This window comes from Astatotilapia calliptera, chromosome 4 (assembly GCF_900246225.1).
Source record: "Astatotilapia calliptera chromosome 4, fAstCal1.2, whole genome shotgun sequence".
Taxonomy (NCBI): domain Eukaryota; kingdom Metazoa; phylum Chordata; class Actinopteri; order Cichliformes; family Cichlidae; genus Astatotilapia; species Astatotilapia calliptera.
The window spans coordinates 11,096,207-11,120,072 of record NC_039305.1 but is presented as its reverse complement, the minus strand read 5'-3'; the positions used below and the strand labels follow the sequence as shown (position 1 = coordinate 11,120,072).

Sequence of the window (23,866 nt, the reverse complement as noted above, 5' to 3'; positions counted from 1 at the left end):
TTCCTAAGGAGGACCTCCTTTATTACCATTCATACTACACCATGGTCATTATATGATAATGTCTGTGTATATATTTACTATGAGCATTCATCACATACAAATAAAATATTTAATTCATACTATGTATTAACACCGAAAGCCTTTTTAATGGCTATGGAAGTAAATGTTGACAAATGTTAACCCAGCTATCTCTAATGCAAAAAGCTTTTGGAAACACTCAGCAAAAGGGCTGTCCTAATTAACCAGGACAATGTCCTAATTCATAATTATTCTGAGGAAGCTACTGTGTCAGACATTGCGTATCGAAATGTGACTTTCATAGAATAGACAGTAAATGATGCTGAATAAATATCATTAAATCATAATTTAAGATTTTATTGAATTAATACATTATCAGCTGTCAGTTCAACAGGTAGTTCATATTTTATGAACACTGTCAAAAGATTCCAAAAGATGTCTCTTATTCAGCCTTTTCACCCTGGAAAAAATGATGGAAAACATAATTATTCAACACATATTAAAAACTCTGGTCCCATGTGGTGTTGCACTATTGTCTACACCTTAAATTAAAGGTCTATATACTAGTAAATTAATACTTTGGGATACTATAAAGAACAAAACCAGTAAACAAAGGTACATTTTGTGTAAAATCAAATTAAATGAATTACCTTTCCAGCATCACGGCTCTTGGCTCTCAGTTTGTTGACCTGAGATTCAGCAATGTCAGCACGCTCCTGAGCTTCCTCCATCTCATGCTGGACCTTTCGCAGTCTGGACATGTGGGTGTTGGCCTGTTCCTCCTGTTCAGTGTTACAGTATGTTGCATTGTTTAAAAAATATCTGATCATACAGCAGGTAAAATAAGCTTTGAACTTGTCACCCATTTTCAAAGTAAATATATTTCTAAAAGTGCTATTGACATGAAATTCTCATGAGATGTTGGTCCCTTTTGCATCTCTCTTTCTTTATGTGTTTGATAATTTCTGCCTGTGTCATTTCTCATGAAGTTGTGCTTCCCATATGTAAAATCAAAAACTATTTTACTCACAGCGTCCTCAGCCTGTCTCTTGTAAGCCTTGACTTTGAGCTGCAGTTTGTCCACCAGATCCTGAAGTCTCACCACATTCTTCTTGTCCTCCTCAGTCTGTATAGATAAAAAACTGTTACTGCTGGCAAGAGAAGAAAGAATTTAGGGACTTGAATAAGGTGAATATTTATATAAATGTGTAATCACCTGGTAAGTGAGCTCCTTCACTCTCCTCTCATATTTGCGGACTCCTTTAACAGCATCAGCTCCACGTCTTTGCTCAGCTTCAACTTCACCTTCCAATTCACGGACCTTAAATGCCATGTTAAAAATAAATGTTAGAGTAGAGAGAAAAATGAGTTCTTATGAGAGAATCAAAGTGTTACACTTAATAATAGCTGGACTTTATATAGAGTACATACCCTGGACTCCAGTTTCTGGAGCTGCTTCTTGCCACCCTTCAGGGCGAGGTTCTCTGCCTCATCCAGACGGTGCTGCAGGTCCTTGACTGTGACCTCCAGGTTCTTCTTCATCCTCTCCAGGTGAGCACTGGTGTCCTGCTCCTTCTTCAGCTCCTCAGCCATCATGGCAGCCTGAAAGTATGGGTGGTGTTGGCATTATTGATCAAGCATGAACAAGAATTTTGAAAAGAAAAGAAGGCTTGTAAAGTACTAACTTACATCAGTGATAGCCTTTTTGGCCTTCTCCTCAGCATTTCTTGCTTCCTGAACTGCATCATCCACCTCACCCTGAACCTGGACAAAGTCAGCCTCCAGCTTCTTCTTGGTGTTCAAAAGACTGGTGTTCTGAATGAAAGAGAACAGTTTTAATGATGTGATTCTCACTCTCTTATATCTCAAAGTTCTTGTAAAGTAATGAATACCAACCTGAGAGTGAAGCAGTCCAACACGCTCACTAGCATCAACCAACTCCTGCTCAGCTACTTTGCGTCCTCTCTCTGTCTGCTCCAGAGCGGCTCTCAGCTCCTCAATCTCAGCCACCATCAGACCATTTCTGCGCTCCACCATGGCGACCTGCTCCTTCATGTCTTCCTGTCCTCTGAGAGCATCATCCAGGTGCAGTTGGGCATCCTGATTAAATAAATAAATAAATAACCATTTTATTTTTTAACAAATGATCTACCAACTCACCTTGAGCTGTCCTTGGACATTCCTCAGTTGTTTCTGGGCCTCAGCAGCCTGTCTATTGGCATGGCTCAGCTGAATCTCCATCTCATTCAGGTCTCCCTCCATCTTCTTCTTGACTCTCAGGGCATCATTCCTGCTCCTGACCTCAGCATCAAGAGTGCTCTGCATGGAGTCAATCACCCTCTGGCTGTTCCTCTTGATCTGCTCCATCTCCTCGTCCTTCTCTGCCAGCTTCCTGTCAATCTCACCTTTCACCTGGTTTAGCTCAAGCTGAATACGAAGGATCTTGGCCTCCTCGTGCTCCAGAGTTCCCTTTAAATGATTTAAACAGCTATGTTAAAAAATCATTTCAACATAAAGTTGATAAAACATGTTTTCCTTTGCTTTCTTTCAAAGTCAATTTCTATAAAATACCTCAGCTTCCTCCAGAGCTGTCTGAATTTCAGACTTCTCAGTCTCAACAGTCTTCTTGGCCTTTTCCAGCTCATGGATGGTCTTTCCTGTTTCACCAATCTGCTCAGTCAGATCTGAGATCTCCTCTACAGCATAAGAATAAAAAATGAATAAGAATAAAACAGCACTTTGAAAGTAATATTTGTTCTTAAATTTCAGACCACACAGCAATTAGAGTTAGATTCAAAATCTCACAGAATCTTCCGAAATACAGTTTTCAAACAGATAACATTTACATGGGTTCTATAAAGTACATTTATAAAGGTCAGAGGATAACCCTCATAAGATATAATTTTATTTATTGACATACGCTGCAGGTTCTTGTTCTCTCTCTTCATGGTCTCAAGATGATCCAGAGCCTCTTCATATGAGTTCTTCATCTTGAACAACTCAGTGCTGAGAGAACGAGCCTCCTTTTGGGCTCCTTCCAGCTCTGCCTGGTTCTCCTCATACTTCTGCTTCCATTCTGCCAGGACCTATGTTAATATAGGTTAATTAGTTGGTTGTTATTATACCTGTATGTTTATTTTGATGATATGTTATGTTTAAACTTTACTTTATCAAAGTTCCTCTGCTTCTTGTCAAGGTTGGCAGCCAGAGCATTAGCTCTCTCCACATCAATCATGAGGTCCTCCACCTCACCCTGCAGCCTCTGCTTGGTCTTTTCCAGTGAGGCACACTTGGAGTTCACAGCCTCAATGGATTCCTCAGCCTCCTGCAGGCGCTGGGCAAGCTTTTTCCTATCGTTTAAATAATTTTGTAGTTGTTTAATGAAAAAACTGTGAAACCCAATTAGGACAATGAAAGTATCATGACTTACTTGGCCTCCTCCAGCTCCTCAGTTCGCTGGATAGCATCAGTCTCATATTTGGATCGCCACTGAGCCACCTCACTGTTGGCCTTGGACATTCCTCGCTGCAGCTCAGCCTTGGCCTCCTGCTCCTCCTCAAACTGCTCTCTGAGCAGATCACAGTCATGACGTGCTGACTGAACAGCATGAGCAAGAGCATTCTTGGCCTGTTGAATACACAATCAATGTCAGATGGACAACTTTAATGTTTAAGTCAATCTTAAAGTCTAATGCTGAGAGGATGAGATATTTAAATGGTAACAACTAGGAACCAAATTAGAGGACAGCCCAGCTGATTTAAAACTTATGTGTTTAAATTAGTAAGTGCTATGACAAAAAAGAAGACAGGAAATAGTTCAGACCTTCACTTCCTCCTCAACGTGTCTCTTCAGTTCCTCAGTCTGCTGAGTGAAGGCCTGCTTGCCCCTTGTGAGCTGAGAAACAAGAGCTTCTTTCTCCTCAAGCTGCCTAGAATACTCACCTGTAATTAACACACATGTACTAAGCTCAGGTTATTTAATTTCCCCCACTGATTGTTTGTTGCTTTTGGTCACCTATGTGTGAATGTGCAAAACTGATAACGCCACCAAAAGACTGTTTCTTTGTTATACATCACTTACCATTCTCTGTTTGAAGTCTCGCCTTCTGGGCATTAATGTCATTCAGCTGACGAACATTCTCATCATTTTTGGCTTTGAGTTCACTTAGTTGATCCTCAAGAGTCCTGCACATTTTCTCCAAGTTGCCCTGTGAAGATTAGCATATGTTATTTATAAAAGAGATGTACTGCAATTAATTACATATATAAACACATAAATATATAACTGTTGACAATAATTTGAAAATTACTTTAAATTTAGAATAAGTAACTGTAACTAAAATAATTTTGGTTTATTCATGTTAACAGTTCATGAATACCTGCTTTTAAATGCTCAAACAAAATTTGTACTCTACAAAAACCCCACACCTTTGCTTTCGCAACAGCCTCCATGTTGCTGGAGAGGTCATCAATCTCCATCTTGTACTCGCTCTTCTCTTTCTCCAGCTTCTGTTTGACACGCTGGAGGTTGTCGATCTGCTCTCCGAGCTCTGCAACAGTGTCAGCCTGCTTCTTACGGAGAGCTGCTGCAGTAGCTTCATGCTGCAGAGTTGATTCCTCAAGATCACGACGCAGTTTCTGGAACTCAGCCTCTCGCTTCTTGTTCATCTCAATCTGAGCAGCTGTTGCTCCACCAGCTTCCTCGAGCCTCTCACTGATCTCTTCAAGCTCCCTGGAGAGGTCTGCTCTCTGCTTCTCTACCTTAGCCCGAGCTGCCCTCTCAGCCTCAATCTCCTCTTCCAGCTCCTCAATACGAGCCTAGTGCAATGACAATATGAAAAGGACATTACCCATTGAACATGCTTTAAATTCAGTGAATATATTATTGAGTTATAACAGTGTTACCTGCAGTTCTTTGATCTTCTTCTGGAGTTGAGCACCAAGGGTTTGTTCATCCTCAATTTTGCTGAGAAGCTGGCTGATTTCAAAGTCCTTCCTGTAACAGGACAAGAAGAACAAATTCAGTATTATAGATTTGAACATGTAAAGAAAGCTTTGAAGTAAAGAAAGCTTACCATTTCGCTGCTACTGAAGGATATAAAAAAAACAACAACAGCAATAGAATAATATTAAACACAAAGTGAACCCGTCTTCCTTCATTAAATAGGTTCTTTTAGATGTTAAGGAGGAATTGACTTAACCAGGCTGGCGGAGAATGAAGACAACCGGACACCTGCAGCAGATGGGGGAATCAGTGAACTTTTATTGAGACAGAGACAACCTCTCAAAAACAGCTCACATCAAGAGATTCCTGATATTTTCTGTGAGGATGGGTATATATTCTCTAAAACCTAAGGAGGGGGTTGTGAGGAAAGTGCTGCATTAGCAGAAAAACAACTCCATAAAAGGAAAGCGGCCTTGAGTGTTCTAGTCTCTTCGCTTGCAGATATCTTTCGCCTGCAGGATGAGGCGATCGCTTCTTATCGCTCTCAAGGCCAAAGTCGTGAGCACACAGTTGCACAGTAACTTTAAAGCTGTGAGCACATTTTTATTACACAGTTGCACAGTAACTTTAAAGCTGAACAATATTTAAAGCTGAATAATGTTTGATCAGATTATATTTTCTTCAAATCCCCCTTTTGACCCATCTTAAATGGGTCAACACACAAAAATAAGTAACATTCAAAGGAACACAGAGACGTGTCGAAGCCTGGCTCGAAAAACTCCTCGGGTCTTATCATTTGTATTTATCTGTCATTGCAGATGAGGAGAAAAGAGTCCAGGCACCACCCTGCCCAGGGGTCGGCTGCAAGCAGTCTCGGTTCCCGATGAAAGCAGTAACAGCTGTCCTGCACACACGGATACAACGAGTTAGTGCAACCAGGGTAGTGACACAAAATTAACAGTTCCTGTAACTCAGCAACCAAAAAGCATAAGTAATGATAAAAATGTGGAGAGTACAGAGTATACTATAATAATGAGAGATATAAACGTGAAAATGTGAAAGAATAAATCAACTGTAAAATAAACTCAGAACGGTAACTGCTAAGGACATTCAAAAGTGAATATGGTAAAATGTGAGGAATGGGTGTGGAATAAAACAATTCATATCCAGTGGTGGGAGTACATATTCGCTCAGGCTTAAGTCCGGAGACCCTGAGAACATCGCTTAACCCTCACAACCCGACCAGACACAGTTCAACCAGATATATCCTTCAATAGGAATTGGGTGAGGGAAACAATTAATAACAAACCTAATACAAAACACCACAGAGAAACAACCATTCTAGAAGCATTTAAACAAGAGAAAGACGATAATGTTCGTCACCCTCACGATCAGAGTTTTCATCATCCGTTGGCGAGGAGGTGGGAAGTTGACTAGCCAATAAAGGCATCTGCCGGGCGAGATCCTTATCCTCAGGAGTGAAAGCTGTAACAATCAGTCTCTGGAAGAGGGATCGAATGCATGGAATACAACAGCAACCGCAGGTGACTAGGATAGCAACAAAAACTGAGATGGAAACTAGGATGGAAGCTACAAGGGCCTTATATTTGCCAAACATGTTAAGCCAAGAGTCCCACATGGCAGTAGCAACGCCCGAGTGTTCCTTCATTTTAACAGTAAGAGCTGTGAGACCAGTAATAGCTTTAGTGAGGGAACCATCAGGAGCTGTGTTATTGGGGATATAGGTACAGCACTCCTGACCAAAAAGGCTGCAGACTCCGCCTTTTTCTGCGAGGAGAAAATCCGTTGCGACCCTGTTTTGGAAAGCCATTAGGGAAGTGGCAGATAACTGTGCATGCACAGCTTCAAAACCATCTCGAGTGTAATTAGCCAACAGTTGCACATTAAAGTGAATGTAGTTAATTCTGTCTACATTCGCATTTATTTCAACCATCCAAAGTATCGAGGCCCATCCTGCTTTAACCTGGTCTCGCAGTTTATATTCATCGGGGACCCCACGGGGTATACCTACAGCATCAATATAGGTTGGATTATGAGCTGAACCTGGGATTAGAGAACGTTTAGAGCGGCGTTCAGAGGAGGATGGGAGGCTAACTTCGTGTACTTCTATAGAGAGATCCACTGGAGTGACTAAAACAGGTAAAATAAGAGTTATGAGAGCGCAAAGACCTGACGCATCCCGAGGGAAACCATCATATAACTTGTTATTGCCACACCACCACCACAAATCAGCCCTAGCCGTAGGTCGGAAGTTTGGTTTCATAACAGTCATCTCAGTGCACCAAGAAGAGTTCAAGCTACCTAGTTTTACTGCATTGCCAGTCAGGTTAATACAAGTGAAATTGTTCACAGCTACATCTGAAGAAAAGAAAGGTGGTTTATTAGAGACTGAGCGTTGAGTTTTAGGAAAGTGATTTTCCAGATATGAGCAATGACCTCGTTTTGTATTGTTCATAAGATGCAGGAGGCATGCACTATTGACTGGCGCCGGTACAACTCGTAAAGTGGGGCGGGCTCCCATACATACTATGCAGTCGGAAGCCGTCGTGTCAGCAGCTTGTTCAGCTAGTAGTAACCAGTTGTTTGTTGCTCCAGAAATACCGGTTAGAATTTGGAAGAGGTCATCTTTAGACATTGTATTTGTGTCTACAATGCGTATTCGGCCATTTCTCCCCCCGTTTGTATATGTCACCGGAGGGCCATTAAAGGTGGGATTATCATCTTTAACTACAGAGCTTGGAACTGCAGCAACGCTAGGGCATATTTCCATTTGCCAATACAGGGCGGTGCGATCAGTCCAAGGGGCAATTATAAATTGTTGACAGGAGGTCAAGGCCAGATCCTTTAGGGTAAAAATTAAGCCTGAAAGATCCGGTTTTTTTGCTATTCTGAGCATATTTTGGTTTCTCCAGTGCAAAGCCTGACCCCTAGAGTACTTTGACCAATCCAGGTCCGTTTCTGACACTAAACTGGACCACTTCCACTGATGCCAACCTCCCAGGGTTATATACCACACTGAGGAGGAGAGATGTACTGCCAGGTTAAAAAGATCCCCCCCTTGGTCTTTGGTGACGGGAGTGACTGGGAAGCTAGCGAAATCTATTTCAACTACCCAACTTTTATTGTTGGGGACACAAAGAGTAATCATTCTAGTCGTGCTTGGGGTACAGGAGGTAACCGTGTCTCGTTTCTTTCTAACTGGATCGGGCGTGGGCAAAACTGGAGAGGAAGTGGTGGGCAAGACCCTAGGGGCTACATTTGTCAGATTGGGACTTTCAGAAAGGGGCGAAGCTTTTGAACTTGAAGGTGTCAGAAGTGTCGGGGGCCCTTCACAGATCAGGATTATGCCAATGGGAATGAGACCCAGGGCCAGGAAGGAAACAAAGACGCAACATCTTTGCCTGCCTGTCATTTCAGGGGGAAAGGGCCAAGACATGTTTACTTAGCTTGGATGTCGTCCAATAGAGGATGATGGGGCAGAGAAAGGTGGTCCAGTTTCCCCCACCTCGCCAAGGGCGTGTTCTAGGAGTTAAAGAGCAACAAAAAGTATCAGTGACACAACTTTAAATGAGCTTTCAGCGGTTAAAACTATTGCAATGTAAAATGTAAATCTTAAAAACTCAAGCCAATATAAAAGCAAAGTCATAAAAGATGTTAAAAATAAAAAAATAAAAATGTTTAGTTCAGTGTGAAGAACACCCCCTTTTGTAACCAGCCGGCTTGTAGGTTGAGCTTTGGCTCCCTCAAGTGGTTGGTGATGCTGTTGCAGCTCCTTCTGACAGGTCCTTCTGCACCTCTCTCAAGGTTCTTCCTGGTTCGGTGGCAGCAGCGCACTGTGTGTAATGAAACCAGGTGTCACCTTTACCTTCGAGCCTGACAGCGTGGGAGGTCCGCTCTGTTATGCGGTAAGGGCCTGTCCAGCGAGGCTCAGCCCACTTTCTCTTTGTGACTTTCAGGAGGACGTAGTCCATTCCAGGTGTAGCCGCCTCTTTTAGCTCTTGCTGGTTTCTTTCAGCGACCTGTGAGGAATACTGGGCAACAAAACTGCGGAGCATGTTATAATATGTCCTCGGATCGAGGTCTGAATCAGCTTCATCCGACATTAACAGGCGAGAGGAGGGGCCAGGAAAAGGCCTGCCATGCTCCAACTCAAATGGAGTGTAACCAGAGGTTTGATTTACTGAGCATCTTATGGACATTAATGCAAGAGGCAATGCTTTAACCCAATCTAATTTGGTCTGTGCACAGATTTTAGCCAATTTAGTTTTTAGAGTTTGATTCATCCTTTCCACTTTCCCCTGGGACTGGGGGTGGTAAACTGAGCCAAACTTATGTTTCAAACCTAATGCGGCTTCAACCCTCTGCAGATCGTGGTTCCTGAAATGTGAACCATTGTCCGACCTTATGACCTCGGGAAACCCATGCTGTGGTATATAATGATTAATCAGACACTTCACCACAGTTCTACTGTTTTCACTTGCTGTCGGCCAGGCTTCTGGCCAACCTGAAAATGCATCCACAGCCACCAGCAGGTACCTGTAACTACCTACTCTGTCCACCATGTCTGTGTAATCAATGATTATTTCTTTCCCTGGGCAAAGTGGGATGGGGAAGTACCCTGCTATTGGCTTGAAGGCGGGCTTGATTCCAAATTGGTTGCACTCCTTACAGGTTTTAACCATGTATTTTGTCATGTCTTTTAAATAAGGGTGCCACCAGACGGCTAAATTTCTCATCATTTGTGCAGGTCCCACATGCCCCACTCCATGTGCCTCTTCCATTGCTGTCTGTCTGACCCCTGGCGGTAGAATGGGCCTTCCATCTGGGCCACGCCAGACGTCTGTGTTTGTGGCCCCTCTTGTTACCCATAATGATTTTTCCTGGGGGCTGGCTTTGTCCTGTAACTCTCTGATTGTGGCTAGGCCTAGTTGTATGGGTGGTCTTTCTGGAGGGGGTGTGGCTTCTGGGTCCATTACCATAATCAGGGAGGGTAAGTAACCAGCTGTCTGCTTAGCTACTAAGTCGGCCTGTTTGTTACCTAATGCCACTAAATCCAATCCGGCACTGTGTCCTTTGCATTTTACCACTGCCACCTTAACAGGTAACAACAGTGCTTCCGCTAATTCCCTCATTTCCATCTCATGTTTAATAGGCTTTCCGCTGGCTGTCAAAAAACCAGCTCTTAGCCACTGCTTGAGCTCCACATGCACTGCTCCCACAGCATAAGCTGAATCACTGTATATATTCACTTTCTGTCCCTTTCCCATCCTTAAGGCTTCAATCACCGCTCTCAGTTCAGCTCTCTGTGCAGACTGTTGTCCTGTCAACTGCTCTGCCTTCACTGTTTTCCATCTCATGTCTGTCTGTTCCACTATTGCCCATGCAGCCTTCAACATTCCACTTTCAGTTCTGAAACAACATCCATCTGTGAACCAATCTTTTTCTGCATCCATTAGAGGTTCTGCCTGCAAATCTGGCCTGATTTTCTCCTGTACCTGCACAACCTCTTCACACATATGTGGTTCTCCTGATCCCATGTGATCAGCCATGTTTATGCCTTCATGTGAGTAGGTGATGTGTGGTGCTTCCAAAATGGTACTGAGGCGTCTCTGCCTGAGTGACGTGAGTGTGAAGGCCTGTGAAGAGACGTAGGCCACCACACTGTGTGATGTCAAAATTTTTAGTGGGTGGTTCATCACTATGTGTGCTGTTTTCTGAATGATTTTTGCAAGTCCAGAAACGTGTTGTGTGCACGGTGGGTGGCGTTTTTCAGTGTTGTCAAGCATTACGCTTACATATGTCAACACTTTTCTCTCTCCCCCTTTTTTCTGGAACAGGATACCATTGATATGGGTTCCAGTTCCAGAAACATCAAGATGAAAAGGCAAAGCATAATCTGGCACAGCAAGGTCAGAGGCGACAGAAAGCTGTTGTTTTAACTTTATAAACGCCTGTTCTGTTTCTGTAGTCCATGAGAGGGGAGCAGAGAGGTTTCTCATGCCTTGTTCATTTACCAAAGCGCGCAAAGGGGAAGTAAGGCCAACATAGTCTGGGACATAGGTCCTGCTGTAACCAGTCAGGCCCAAAAATGACAACATGTCTTTTACAGTTAGAGGTTTTGGATGGTGCAAAATGGAGTTCCTGTGTTCTGGGGACAAGGAAATACCGGACTGTGAGACCATGCGGCCTAGAAAAGAAACCTGTTTTCTTGCAATCTGTAGTTTGTTTTTGCTCACTTTAAAACCTGTGTTGGCCAGGTGTTGAAGTACCACTCTGGTGGCCTCCAAACAGATGTCAGCCGTGGGAGCAGACAGCAAAAGGTCATCCACATATTGTATTAACATACAGTCAGATGGTAGTGGGCAGGTTTGTAAAAGTTCTTTCAAACACTGATTAAACAGACCTGGGGAGAGGGCAAATCCCTGTGGTAAGCGAGTGTAACGCCATTGTCGGCCTCTAAATGTAAATGAGAAAATGTCACGCAGTGACTCACGAAGTGGGAGGCAGAAAAAGGCATTAGCCAAGTCAATGCAGGTGAACCAGGCATGAGATGGTGGGAGGTTGGTCAAGGCAACATAAGGATTAGGCACAGGCAAAGTAGGAGTGCCAAGTAAGGCATTAATCCTTCTCAAATCATGTGCCATTCTGAACTTCCCCGTGCCTTTTTTCTCAACGGGTAGGATGGGCGTGTTCCACTTAGAGCAGGAGGGCTCCAGGACACCGGCAGTGACCAAACCAGAAATTGTTTCTGCAATCCCAGCCTCAGCCTCCGGTTTGTGTGGGTACTGAGGCTGCCACAAAGGGGTAGCAGATGACAGTTGAAAAGAGACTGGCTCCACATCAACTAAACCTACATCTGTGGGTCCAAGGGACCACAAACAATCTGGAAGAGAGTCGAGTAAAGGCGCAGCATCACAGTGGTCTGTGTGTTCTCTGCCATGTGACCCGCTGACCACTCTATGTTGCAGTGTTGAGGAATTAAAGCAATCATTTAAAATTTGGTATGTGTTGGTAGATGGAGAAAACAAAACCTGTGGGAGTTTTGTAGGTGTCCAGTCAGTGGCCGCAAGGGAACGTTTAACCATTCCACCCAGCTCCTTAGCCTGGTGTCCAGGATGTAAGGCCAGTGACACATGGGGAGCTGCCTCATCAGACATCATGTACCACTGTAATTGATCTGTTGTAAAAGTAACCGCTGCTGCCACTCCCTCCGGTGCCGCAAAAATGCATGACATGTTCAAAGACCAAGCCCGCCCCTCACACTGCTCTTGGAACATGTGCTGGTACCAGGTGGTGTCATGCCTGTCATAAAACAGTGTAACATGAGGTGGGTCAGGGGGAGGGACATAAGGATGCAGGAGTGAGAGCCACGGCCGCCATTGCTGAAAAGCAGTCCAAACTCCTGGTTCAGCAGGTGTTTCAACTTCCAATAATGCCCAGTAGATGTCAGCAGAGTCCGCTAAACAGGAGGAGGGTTGCAGCAGAAACTGACCACCTCCCTCTGGCCCATTAGAACAGGGAAGCACAACACCAGTAGGGAGAGTCACAGTTAGGCCTTGTGAAGAGCAGAGTATTGTGGCTCCTAATTTAATCAACAAGTCTCTTCCCAGTAAATTCACAGGCGCCTGTTTTGAACAAACATAGCTGTGTAACAAAGTCTGATCTCCAACCGTTGTGGGGAGAGGCACGGTGTAAGGCAGAGTTTTAGGTTCCCCAGATATGCCCACCACTGTAGTCACTCTGTCAGTAAGTCTTTCACGAGCAACATCCTTAATGGTGGAGTACGTAGCTCCAGTGTCCACTAAAAAGCTGCTTCTTCTTTTATCTACAGTTACGGACAGCATAGGGTCCGCCGTTGTCCCTTCACTGTCCTGGGCAGTCTGTGGGGTGTCCTATAGCTGGGGACCACCCTCGTAGTACTCCCACCCCATCACAGGCATCTGTGGGGCCGGGGGCACTTCAACTAAAGCACCACGAGGTCCACCTCTGTGGCCATGTTGCTGATAGGGCCCACCACGGGCTCCCCTGCCTCTTCCAGCAGCCGGGTTCAAAGGGCACGCTTTAGCCCAGTGTCCAGGTTGTCCACACCGGAAACAAACATACATCTGGCCTCCCCTACCACCTCTCATCTGACCTCTTCCCCTGAAACCACCTCTGTTTCCTCCAAATGGGGAACCTCTCTGCCCATAAGGGGCCGGTGAGTGATAAGCACCATACTGGGGGGGCTGTGGATCAGCTGGCCACGGGTTCGGATACAAATCAGGGGCAACTGGACCAGGAGGGGGAGCCGCAGCGGCCACAAGCTGCTTTTTAGGCTTGTCACCTTTTCCACCCAGGTCGTTTTTCGCTTTCTGCAGCTGAACCTTCAACAGTTGCAACTGTAAATCTTCGACGCTCTCCGCTTTATCATCAGACTTAATCTGCACTTTGTTAAGATTAAAAATCAAATGTTTCTTCCAGATTGCAAAGTCACAGTCCTGCAAATCAGGATTATCCTCCATTTTCTGGCTTACTGACTCCGGAATGCCCCTCAGCACCGCCCTTCTAAACCACATGCTCTGTGAACAAGTCCTACTGGGGTGATGACCTGTATGGTTCACCCAGTCTTCAACAGCCTGATTTAGATAATGGGTGGGATTTTGCTTTTCCTCCCATTTAAATTTCTGTAAGGTGCCTTGATTTTTGGGTGGGAATTGTTTGCGCAGGGCCGGTCCAATAAACCTCAAGGCCTGCATTAGTGGCACCTCGTTCTCATGCGTGGTAGTACCCGCATTTTGTTCCAGATCCGCTGCCTGAGATCGGGATGTGCACCTAGTTATAATAGCTCTAAAATCTCCCAGTGCGAGGTCCTGTCCAGCTGTGTATTTATCCAAACCAGCTAACCAGGCATTCCCTCCCTCCATTATGTCAGGGAGTTTGTCCACTAGGGCCTGGACATCTCCGAATGAATAAGGTTGATACACTGGTCTACGTTGCGCTTTAGTCTGGACCAGGGGAAACATGCCTGGAGGCTGAGGCACAGGGCCCTTAGATCTAGTCTGATATCCTAAACTGTGAGGGGTAGAGGGGGGTGTATTGTTAAGGTCACTGAGTTCATCATCAGTATCCTCAGTTTTTCCCCCGCCTGGTGGGGTAGCAGTGTCAGCAAAAACGTGGGCTAAACTCATCTGTGTTTCCGGATCCTGACGGCCCACCAAAGACATGTTAACTGTGACATTTGGTGAAGTGCCAGGCTCAGTTTTTGCAGTAGCGGTCAGATCTCCTTTAACAGCGACGGGAGTGCTGGCAAATGGGTTGGACCGGGAAAGAGGGGCTGACGCAACACGATTATTCACCTGGACCACTGACCTACGTTCATTTAAGCAGCTGCGTAATGCTGCTTCTAGATCAGTTAATTGTTGTTCAGTGGGTTCCTGTCTGTTCATTCGAACCGCAAATGGTGCGCTCGCAAATGGGTCAGTTAGGCCCTCAGATCCGGTTCCAGAACAATGGGAGATGGAAGAGGGGGCTCTACTACTAGCTGAGGGTGTCGCCGACAGAGAGGAGCTTCCTGGGCAAAAATGCTTGGTATCTATGGGAGTTGGAGCTACGGGCGGTTCTTCTCCAATAGTCATTATTCCACCAGAGATATTAAGTACCGGATATATGCCTGCCGAGGGAGGAGTCTGGACTGAGGCAGAATAGGGAGGTGGCTGAGACCTATTTTTCTTCATGTGTGGTTTTGCAGTTTCCCATAAACACACCCAGTGATTAAATTTAGCTTTGCGGCCTGCGTGCTTATCTGCTTCCTTTCTGTGTCTCACCCCGCTTATCACACCTGCACCTGCTGCTGCTGAGTTGGCTTCTTCCTCTTTCTCTTTTGCCTGCATAGCCTTATTCTGCCAAATTATTCCCCAATTACCACTACTCCCCTCATTCTTTCCCTTTTCTTTCATTAACCTTTCAGCTGTTTTCCTCAATGACTCTTTCTGCTTTTTTGCTTCTTTAGGCTGGTGTGTGGAGTTGATGACTGTCTCAACACATGTTAATTGTTCTCCCAATGTGCTAAGAATAACACCGGGACCCCAACCATCATCATTAGTTTGTCGATCTAATTCTCCATCCATTTTACTGTCAATGGAGGAGTGTTCTTTTATTGATTTTAAAGGAGAATTTGGGCCAGCTGGGTTTCTGCCTCTGTTAGGCACTAATCAGCTGGGGCGCTGCTTTAAAGGTGAGTCAGCACTGAAATATCCCTTCAGGTGTTACCAAGCTTCTACCAAACCGGAGTCTGGCGGGTAACCTTGCCTAGAGCTTCCTGATAGGGGTGCTAGTTGGTTGTCACCTTGTTCACACGTCTCATTCACACTTCATACATTACCTGCAGTCACTCATTACCCTCCTTATGTATGTAATAAATGTGTAAAAAAATTCTATGTGTGGTGTATTATTTTAACCAAAAGAGGAACCTAGTTCCTTTAATTGTGTAATCTGTGAACACGGAGAACCAAACTGTCCTGCCCAGTGTTCCACAGCAAGCATTCAGCGTGTATTTATGTGTGTCCAATATCAAACAGAACATCAAAACATTTAAAACACTAAAATCATCGGGGTTTTAAGAAGAGATCCGTTTTCTCCTATTGATCAAAGGGACCTCTCCTTTTGGACTCCAACCAGTACTTCTCTTTTTTAAGTTTTAGAGGATCTTTTCTAATAAAGTCCTCTGGGCCTTCCTAACCCTTCTGTAGTTTAGAGAATATTACTAAAAAATATTCTCAAGGCCTTTAACCTTTTAATTTGTTTAGAAAGGCGTTACTAATAAACCCTTTCAAGGTCCCAGACCTGCTGAGGTATTTATCCGACACCGGAGAGCGACCCGTCGGCCGCAACCGTGGTCAGACCTCAGTTCACTCTTATCTTTATTCACTTATTCACTTATTTCTTATTCACTTATCTCTTATTCACTTGTCTGATTCTCAGCAAGCCTTAAGTAAGCCAGACAATTTTGGTTATGAATTACTAGGAGTTTGGACACTAAGTATTTTTATAATGTTCAATATAGCAGAAATAAAAGGTCTGCTTACCTTGTTTTTGTGTGCACACAGCTTTTGTCCAAACTCCGTTCACTCAGACCACGGCTGATGTCCTCCCCCCCGTTCCAGTTTGGCCTGGAGCGGATCCTGTTCCGTGACGCCAATTGAAGGATATAAAAAAAACAACAACAGCAATAGAATAATATTAAACACAAAGTGAACCCGTCTTCCTTCATTAAATAGGTTCTTTTAGATGTTAAGGAGGAATTGACTTAACCAGGCTGGCGGAGAATGAAGACAACCGGACACCTGCAGCAGATGGGGGAATCAGTGAACTTTTATTGAGACAGAGACAACCTCTCAAAAACAGCTCACATCAAGAGATTCCTGATATTTTCTGTGAGGATGGGTATATATTCTCTAAAACCTAAGGAGGGGGTTGTGAGGAAAGTGCTGCATTAGCAGAAAAACAACTCCATAAAAGGAAAGCGGCCTTGAGTGTTCTAGTCTCTTCGCTTGCAGATATCTTTCGCCTGCAGGATGAGGCGATCGCTTCTTATCGCTCTCAAGGCCAAAGTCGTGAGCACACAGTTGCACAGTAACTTTAAAGCTGTGAGCACATTTTTATTACACAGTTGCACAGTAACTTTAAAGCTGAACAATATTTAAAGCTGAATAATGTTTGATCAGATTATATTTTCTTCACTACTCACAGAAACATAGTTAAGAAATGAAGTCATTGAGTGATGACATTATTGTTCGGCATTAGAGATTTGTGGACAAAGTAGGGCATAAACATGTCAGATCTTACAGCACTACATTTAGCTGCAGGTGACTTTTTGTAGTCTACATTTATGGAGTGGACGATCTAACAAACAAACTTTGCTAGTAATAACGGAAAAATGCCCTACTTCTTGATTTTCTCATCAGACTGCTGCTTGTCATTCTCCAGATCCATTATGGATTCCTGGGCCAGTTTCAGATCTCCCTCCAGCTTCCTCTTGGCTCTCTCAAGGTCCATGCGGAGCTTCTTCTCTTGCTCCAGTGAACCCTCAAGCTATAAAGTCATGTCAGTTGATTCAAGTGGTTGGAAAGACAATGATTCAATACTCTTTCCATTAAAAAGCTATATGATTATAATTTTCTTACATCATCAACTTGCTGTTCCAGCTTTGTCTTGGCCTTGGTCAGAGTGTTGACTTTGTCTTCCTCTGCCTGGAGATCATCCAGTGTTTGCTGATGGGCCTCTTGTAAGGCTTTCTTCTCCTTTGTTAACTTGGCAATGGCCTCATCCTGAGATGCCATCTCCTCTGTCAGGTTTTTCACCTAAGAATTGTACAAAGGATGTATTTAAATATAACTTAACAACTATATCTCAGGAAAGAATTAATATATTTTCATTTAGAGTCATTTTTCCTCTCAGATATAGATAAATTGAACCTTGTTTTCTGTGGCATGTTTCTCCTTCTCCACTTTGGCCAAGGTGAGCTCCAAGTCATCAATGTCCTTCTTTAGCTCAGAGCATTCATCCTCCAGCTTCCTCTTCTTAGCAGTCAGCTCAGCATTGATTTCCTCTTCATCCTCCAGTCTCTCACTTGTCTCTTTGAGTTTGGCCTCAAGCTGGATCTTGCTCTTAATGAGCCCCTCACACCTTTCTTCAGCATCAGAGAGATTGTCAACTTCCTATAATACATGGAACAGAAAACAATGTATAATTTAGTGTTGTCATGTCGTGTGTCTTGGCAGTTGCTCATTATTCATTTAAAAAAATCTACACTCTGTTGTGCCACATACACGGTCAGAATCAGCTAACATGCATACAAGAGATTATAGGCATTATATATTTGTTCTTTTGTTTATTACTTACTGCAGACACTTGAAGTTGCAGGTCATTCTTCTCCTGCAGCAGGCCGACCATCTTCTCTTCCAGTTCCTTCTTCTTAGCCAGAGCAGCAGCCAGGTCTGTCTTCATCTTATCATAGTTCTCCTTCATGTTCTGCAACTCCTTCTCAGTCTCAGCACTCTTCAGAAGAGGCTTGATCTTGAAGTACAGTTTCAGCCATGGCCAGTTCTTGACATTCATGAAAGAACGGATGTTGTACTGGATGGTGTAGATAGATTCTCTAAAAACCAAACATGAGAGTGTTACTTTTAGTGTCGTAGGATCTTAATATGAGGAAAGCAATACAAAAGAGAATACAATAGAATTTAGTATGACAATGTTACCTCCTCTCCATCATCTTCACAAACTCTTTCCTCATGACGTATCCTCTGCAGAGAGCCTGAGTCATGGTCACCAGCTCAGCCAGTTTCTCATCTCTCATCTCCTCAAGAGTGCCCAGCAGACCAGCTTTGAAGAACACCTATTTTGTTATGGAAAAATAATAAAATAATAACAATAAGTGCTGTGCAAATGGACACTCTATTTACGCTCATTAAAATAATGAGGTGTACCTTTGTGTGCCCAAACTTGTACTGTGTGTGATCCACATTAATGGAGCCAAGCAGCTTCTCTGAAGCTTTCTTGTTGTCAATGAACTGTCCCTCAGGGATGACGCTAGCATTCAACACTTTGTATCTTCAAGAGAGAATCATCATTTTACTCATAGGCATTTCATCTTTTGGTATGATGTTCTTCACAAAAGTGTTTTCAATAAGATAAAATTAATTTGCCACTCTTAAACTCAAATTGACACCTCTGCTTGAAGTCACCATAGAGGATTCTGCTGGGGAAACCCTTTCTGCAGATTCTGATGCCCTCCAGTACACCGTTACACCTCAGCTGGTGGATGACCAGGGCGTTCTCCATAAGACCTGAGAGTCAGAAATTGATAATGTTTCAAAACTTTATTTATGTCACTGTGTAATGTGTTGAGCAGTCAGTAGGACTGTGGGGGTTTTACCTGGGGTCTTTGACTCATTGGGAATCAGGCAACGGACAAAGTGAGGATGAGTGCTTCTTAAGTTGGTCATCAGCTTGGCCAGATTCTCCTGTAGATCAACATCATTAGATAATAGGTTAATAATATTTAAATATGAGTAAAAAATTATTTTTCCTGCAATACAAATCTATACATACTCTGAAAAGAGCAGACACAGTCTGAAAGGAACCACCCTTCTTCTTACCACCTTTTTTGCCACCCCCAGCAGCCTCTGTTTTCATAAATAGTAAATTTCATTATTGGAATTTAATGAATATTTTTCACAGTATACATATTAGTCTACAGTATGCACATTATAGTTATTAGACAGATACATACTATCTGTACTGGACACAGGAGTTTGTGAGCACTTTTGTTTCTTACCATCAGCTCCAGCATGGGCTGCATATAGGAGGGCCAACAGTTTGTTTGAAGACTTCTGGTAGAGCTGCACAACTGAGTCATTCAGCGGGTCCTTGTTCTTGTCCAGCCAGCCAGTGATATTGTAGTCCACTGTACCAGCATAGTGAACCAGAGCGAAGTGTGCCTCAGCCTTGCCCTTTGCAGGCTTTGGCTTCTCAAAACATTTGGTCTTGCCAAGATGCTGATCGTGCAGCTTGTTCTTGAACGTTGTGTCAGAGGCCTTGGGAAACATGCACTCCTCTTCAAGGATGGAGAAGATGCCCATTGGCTGAGAAAATGGCACATGTCATATTAAAATTTCAACAGAGATAACATATGCAACATATGTTACATAATATATTAATATTTTATGGAGGTAGCATGTACATTTCTTCCTGAGCAGCTGTTTACCTTCTCAATAAGCTCAATGCAGGCAGCCAAGTCCATACCAAAGTCAATGAACTCCCATTCAATGCCTTCTTTCTTGTACTCCTCTTGTTCCAGGACAAACATGTGATGGTTGAAAAACTGTTGCAGTTTCTCATTGGTGAAGTTGATGCAGAGTTGCTCCAAGCTGTTGAACTGTAATAGTACAAAGGTATTTAATTTCATAGCAAAAGAGTGTTTTTCTTCAAAAATACTCAAATATTCCTTAGGCGCTTACATCAAAGATCTCAAACCCAGCGATATCCAGCACTCCAATGAAGAACTGTCTGGGCTGCTTTGTGTCCAGCATCTCATTGATACGGATAACCATCCACAAGAACATTTTCTCATATACGGATTTGCACAGAGCCGAGACAGCATTGTTGACCTGGAAGAAGAGAATTTTAATTTGTTTTTCTCAAAAATAAATAAATGAATAGATAGATAATAGTATATGTTCATATGTCAAAATGCAAATATTTTAAAACTTTTACTCACTTACCTGTTGGACGGTCTGACCTTTAGTCACCATCTCATTGCCAACTTTAACTCTTGGGTAGCACAGCGCCTTCAGCATGTCAGCTGAGTTCAGACCCATGAGGTAGGCGATTTTATCAGCCACTGATTGATAAATAGAAATTTAATGCTTTTGGTCAACTGGAAAATATTTAGTTAGCCCAAGTTAGACTCTAATCTTCTGTGAATCAACAGATTTAGTAGATTTTTCTCATTTACCCTCAGTGCCATCAGGTTCAGCCTGCTCCTCACGCTGCTTCTGCTTGAATTTCATGTTGCCATGATGCATCACAGCACCAGTCAGCTTGTAGATTCCCACCTTTTCCTCAGCAGTGAAGCCCAAGATGTCAATTGCAGTCTGAATTGCACATAAAAGGTATTAATTAACATTGTGATATTTTTGTCCTCTCTCTCTCTCTCTCTCTCTCTCTCTATATATATATATATATATATATATATATATATATATATATATTTGCAGTGAACTGAGTCTTTACATCTGTTGCAATGAACTCCTCCACATCATTAATGCTTTTGACAGTCACTTCACCCTGACTGATCATTGGATAGTCAAAGGGATTTGTGGTGATCAGAAGAGCCTCTGAAAGACCAGAAGAAATGCATAAATAAATGTTATGAAACTAAATTCAGCTTCATGGTACAAATAGCTGTCAGTACCTACCCAGGAGCTCAGGCTTGTGGCCTGTCATCAGCTGATAGAAGATATGGTAGCTCCTCTCAGCAGACAACTGGAAGGTGACACGGGACTTCTCCAGCAGATCTAAGACCAAAAATTCAGTGTCAGACAAAAGCATGCAGATTTCATAACATCAGACAGCAACAGTGAATAAAATGTAAAAAATAAATAAATAAATAAATAAATAAATAAATAAATAAATAAATAAATAAAATAAAAATAACTTACATGTTTCAATATCAGCTGAAGCCAGCTTGCCAGTGGTTGCAAAATGAATTCTGATAAATTTACCCTAAACATATCAGATTTAAATTAACAGTTATTTTGACAGTTTGCTTTAAAACCTGTTATTTTTTTCTGTTCCAACACTTACAAAGCGAGAGGAGTTGTCATTCCTCACAGTCTTGGCATTACCATATGCCTCCAGCAGTGGGTTAGCTGCAATGATTTGATCTTCCAGGGAACCCTAGAAAAATTATGTTACACCTTTGTTGGTATATTGTAAAAACTTTACTTACTTTTTCCAAATAAAAGCAGTTATACCTGCATCTTGCCAGGTGTAGGCTCTGCCTTCTTGGATCCAGTCATTGCAATTATTGCGAAGTACTGGATGACACGCTTAGTGTTGACAGTCTTTCCTGCACCAGATTCTCCGCTGGTTAAAGAAAGAGTTGAATTGAGTTTTATTGTGTTTTTTCATATGTGACATTCATTTATTGGTATATTACTTACGTGATGAGGATAGACTGGTTCTCACGATCTGAAAACAACAAATACTTAAATTAATTGTTAATTTAAAACCACAAATGATCAAATACATATATATATATATATATATATATATATATATATATATATATATATATATATATATATATATATATATATATATATATATATATATATATATATATATGTATATATATGTATATATACACATATATACACTTAGTATATCCCCTAAAATAAGACATACCAGTGAGCATGAACTGATAGGCATTATCAGAGATGGAAAAGATGTGGGGTGGAGCCTCAATCCTCTTTTTGCCCCTGTATGCCACGACAACCTGAGCATCATACACAGGAAGCCACTTGTAGGGATTCACGACGACACAGAAGAGGCCGGAATAAGTCTGGAAAGCAGAGTAAGTTCACAAATGTCATTGTGTCCACACTGAACATCTTTATCATTGTAATGAGTTCTCTCCAGTACTGAAAAGTAGAGATCAGAAAACACCATTATTAAATGTTTGTTAAACACTTACATAGATCATCCATGATGCAAAACGCTCTTTGAGGTTAAACAGCACGGCAGGCTCATTGAGGTGGGTCATCATGGCCATGTCCTCAATTTTATCAAACTTTGGGGGATTCATGGGGTGGATGTCATCCTCTTTTACAGTGACTGTCTACATAAAAAAAAAAAACAATAAAAAAATTGATAAGTACATTATTTAATATATAACGTTAATCTTATCTGTTTTCCTGAGAAAGTTGAAGGGTTATAATTGTTGAAGTTAGAATCTTTTATGAATATTCACTTACCTTTCCTTTAAGTGTCTCAACAGTGGCTTTACCACCCTCCTTCTTGACAAGTTTGCCCTTGACATACATCTCCTCAGGATCAGTCACAAAGTAAGCCGACTTGGCATCAAATGGAGCAGTCTGGGCCTCAATCCTCTCCCTTTCTGGCTTGCGGAGATAAATGGCCGCATGGCCATACTGCTCCATCTCTGCGTCTGTGCTCATTTTGGCACTTTAGTGGTAACTGACAAAAGGAGAAGGAATATGAATGAGTTGGGACATGTTTAATTGTGATATAGTTTTACATAATTTGGAAATATTTTTTAATGAACATTATTATAACCATTTGGGAGTTGTGTTATTTAACACACATCTCACCTCACTTTATCCCGACTGAGTGGCTCTGATCTGTTGTTATCTGAAGATGCATTTAAAGGAAAATATAGATGGAAGAAAACACAAAGTCAACATATTTGTGCTGCTATCACCTACAGCAGTCACATCACACAGAATTTTAGTTAAGCAGTCTTGCTTGGTTGCATAATTTTTTACGGTTTTCAAACATTCAGTAATCCATACACAACATTTCAACTGTTTCATTTCAACTCTTGATCAAAGATTTAATCTATTTGATCAGTAAATCAGTAGCATTTGATATTTCCTTTCCTTTACCAGTGCTAAACTGAAAAAATGGAAGAAAGGGTACGATAAATTTGAGTAAAAGTTAATTCAGTTTAATAAACAAACAAGCACTGACCTGTTGAGGATGCCTTTCAGTTCTCCGACGAGACTGAAGTAGTTGCTTTTATACAGGCTTAAACAGCTTGGTCAGTGGCAGTCTGCCTCTCGATTTGGTCAAGCATCCTTGTCATTTAAGACCCCTCTTGTGACATATTATGTTTACTCAGCTTTTTGTGTACCAGATTTTATCTTGCTTAAATGAGAAAATAGTTCCAATACAGGAAAAGGAAAACTAAATATAAATTAATCAGTCAAGCCGGAAAATAATTTTATAGAAGTATAGTAAGATTGAAAATACAAATAAATAAATAAATAGGCAAATAAAGCAGCTTCAAGTTCCTTTATTGCATGGGACATTGTATGTTCTATGTCATCCTTGTTGAATGATACAAAACGATCAAATTAAAGCCATTTTGAAAACGTAAATAATCTATTACAGGAGTTGTTGCTTTGACTTCCCTTTTTAAACCCATTACCTCTTTCCATTTGGAAAGATGTACTGAAATGTCATTGGTATTGAGTGTCATAGCTTGTCCACATTTCAGATATTTATAATACTGTAAAATGTAGTATCATTTACATGACTCAAAAACAAGAAAAGTAAACCCCTCATAGAAAATATGTCAATTTTAAAGATAATGCAA

General features: G+C 42.2%; 1 protein-coding gene and 1 pseudogene across 1 annotated transcript; both read right to left on the bottom strand.

The window, feature by feature from the left end:
• Window positions 1-354: 354 nt before the first annotated feature.
• LOC113020602 (myosin heavy chain, fast skeletal muscle-like) lies at window positions 355-22,721 on the bottom strand (annotated as a pseudogene).
• On the bottom strand, window positions 12,065-15,249 carry LOC113020575 (uncharacterized). The gene has a single exon (XM_026164655.1). It carries the CDS (start codon window positions 15,087-15,089, stop codon window positions 12,876-12,878), a length of 2,214 nt encoding a protein of 737 aa, XP_026020440.1. The 5' UTR covers window positions 15,090-15,249; the 3' UTR covers window positions 12,065-12,875.
• Window positions 22,722-23,866: the final 1,145 nt, after the last annotated feature.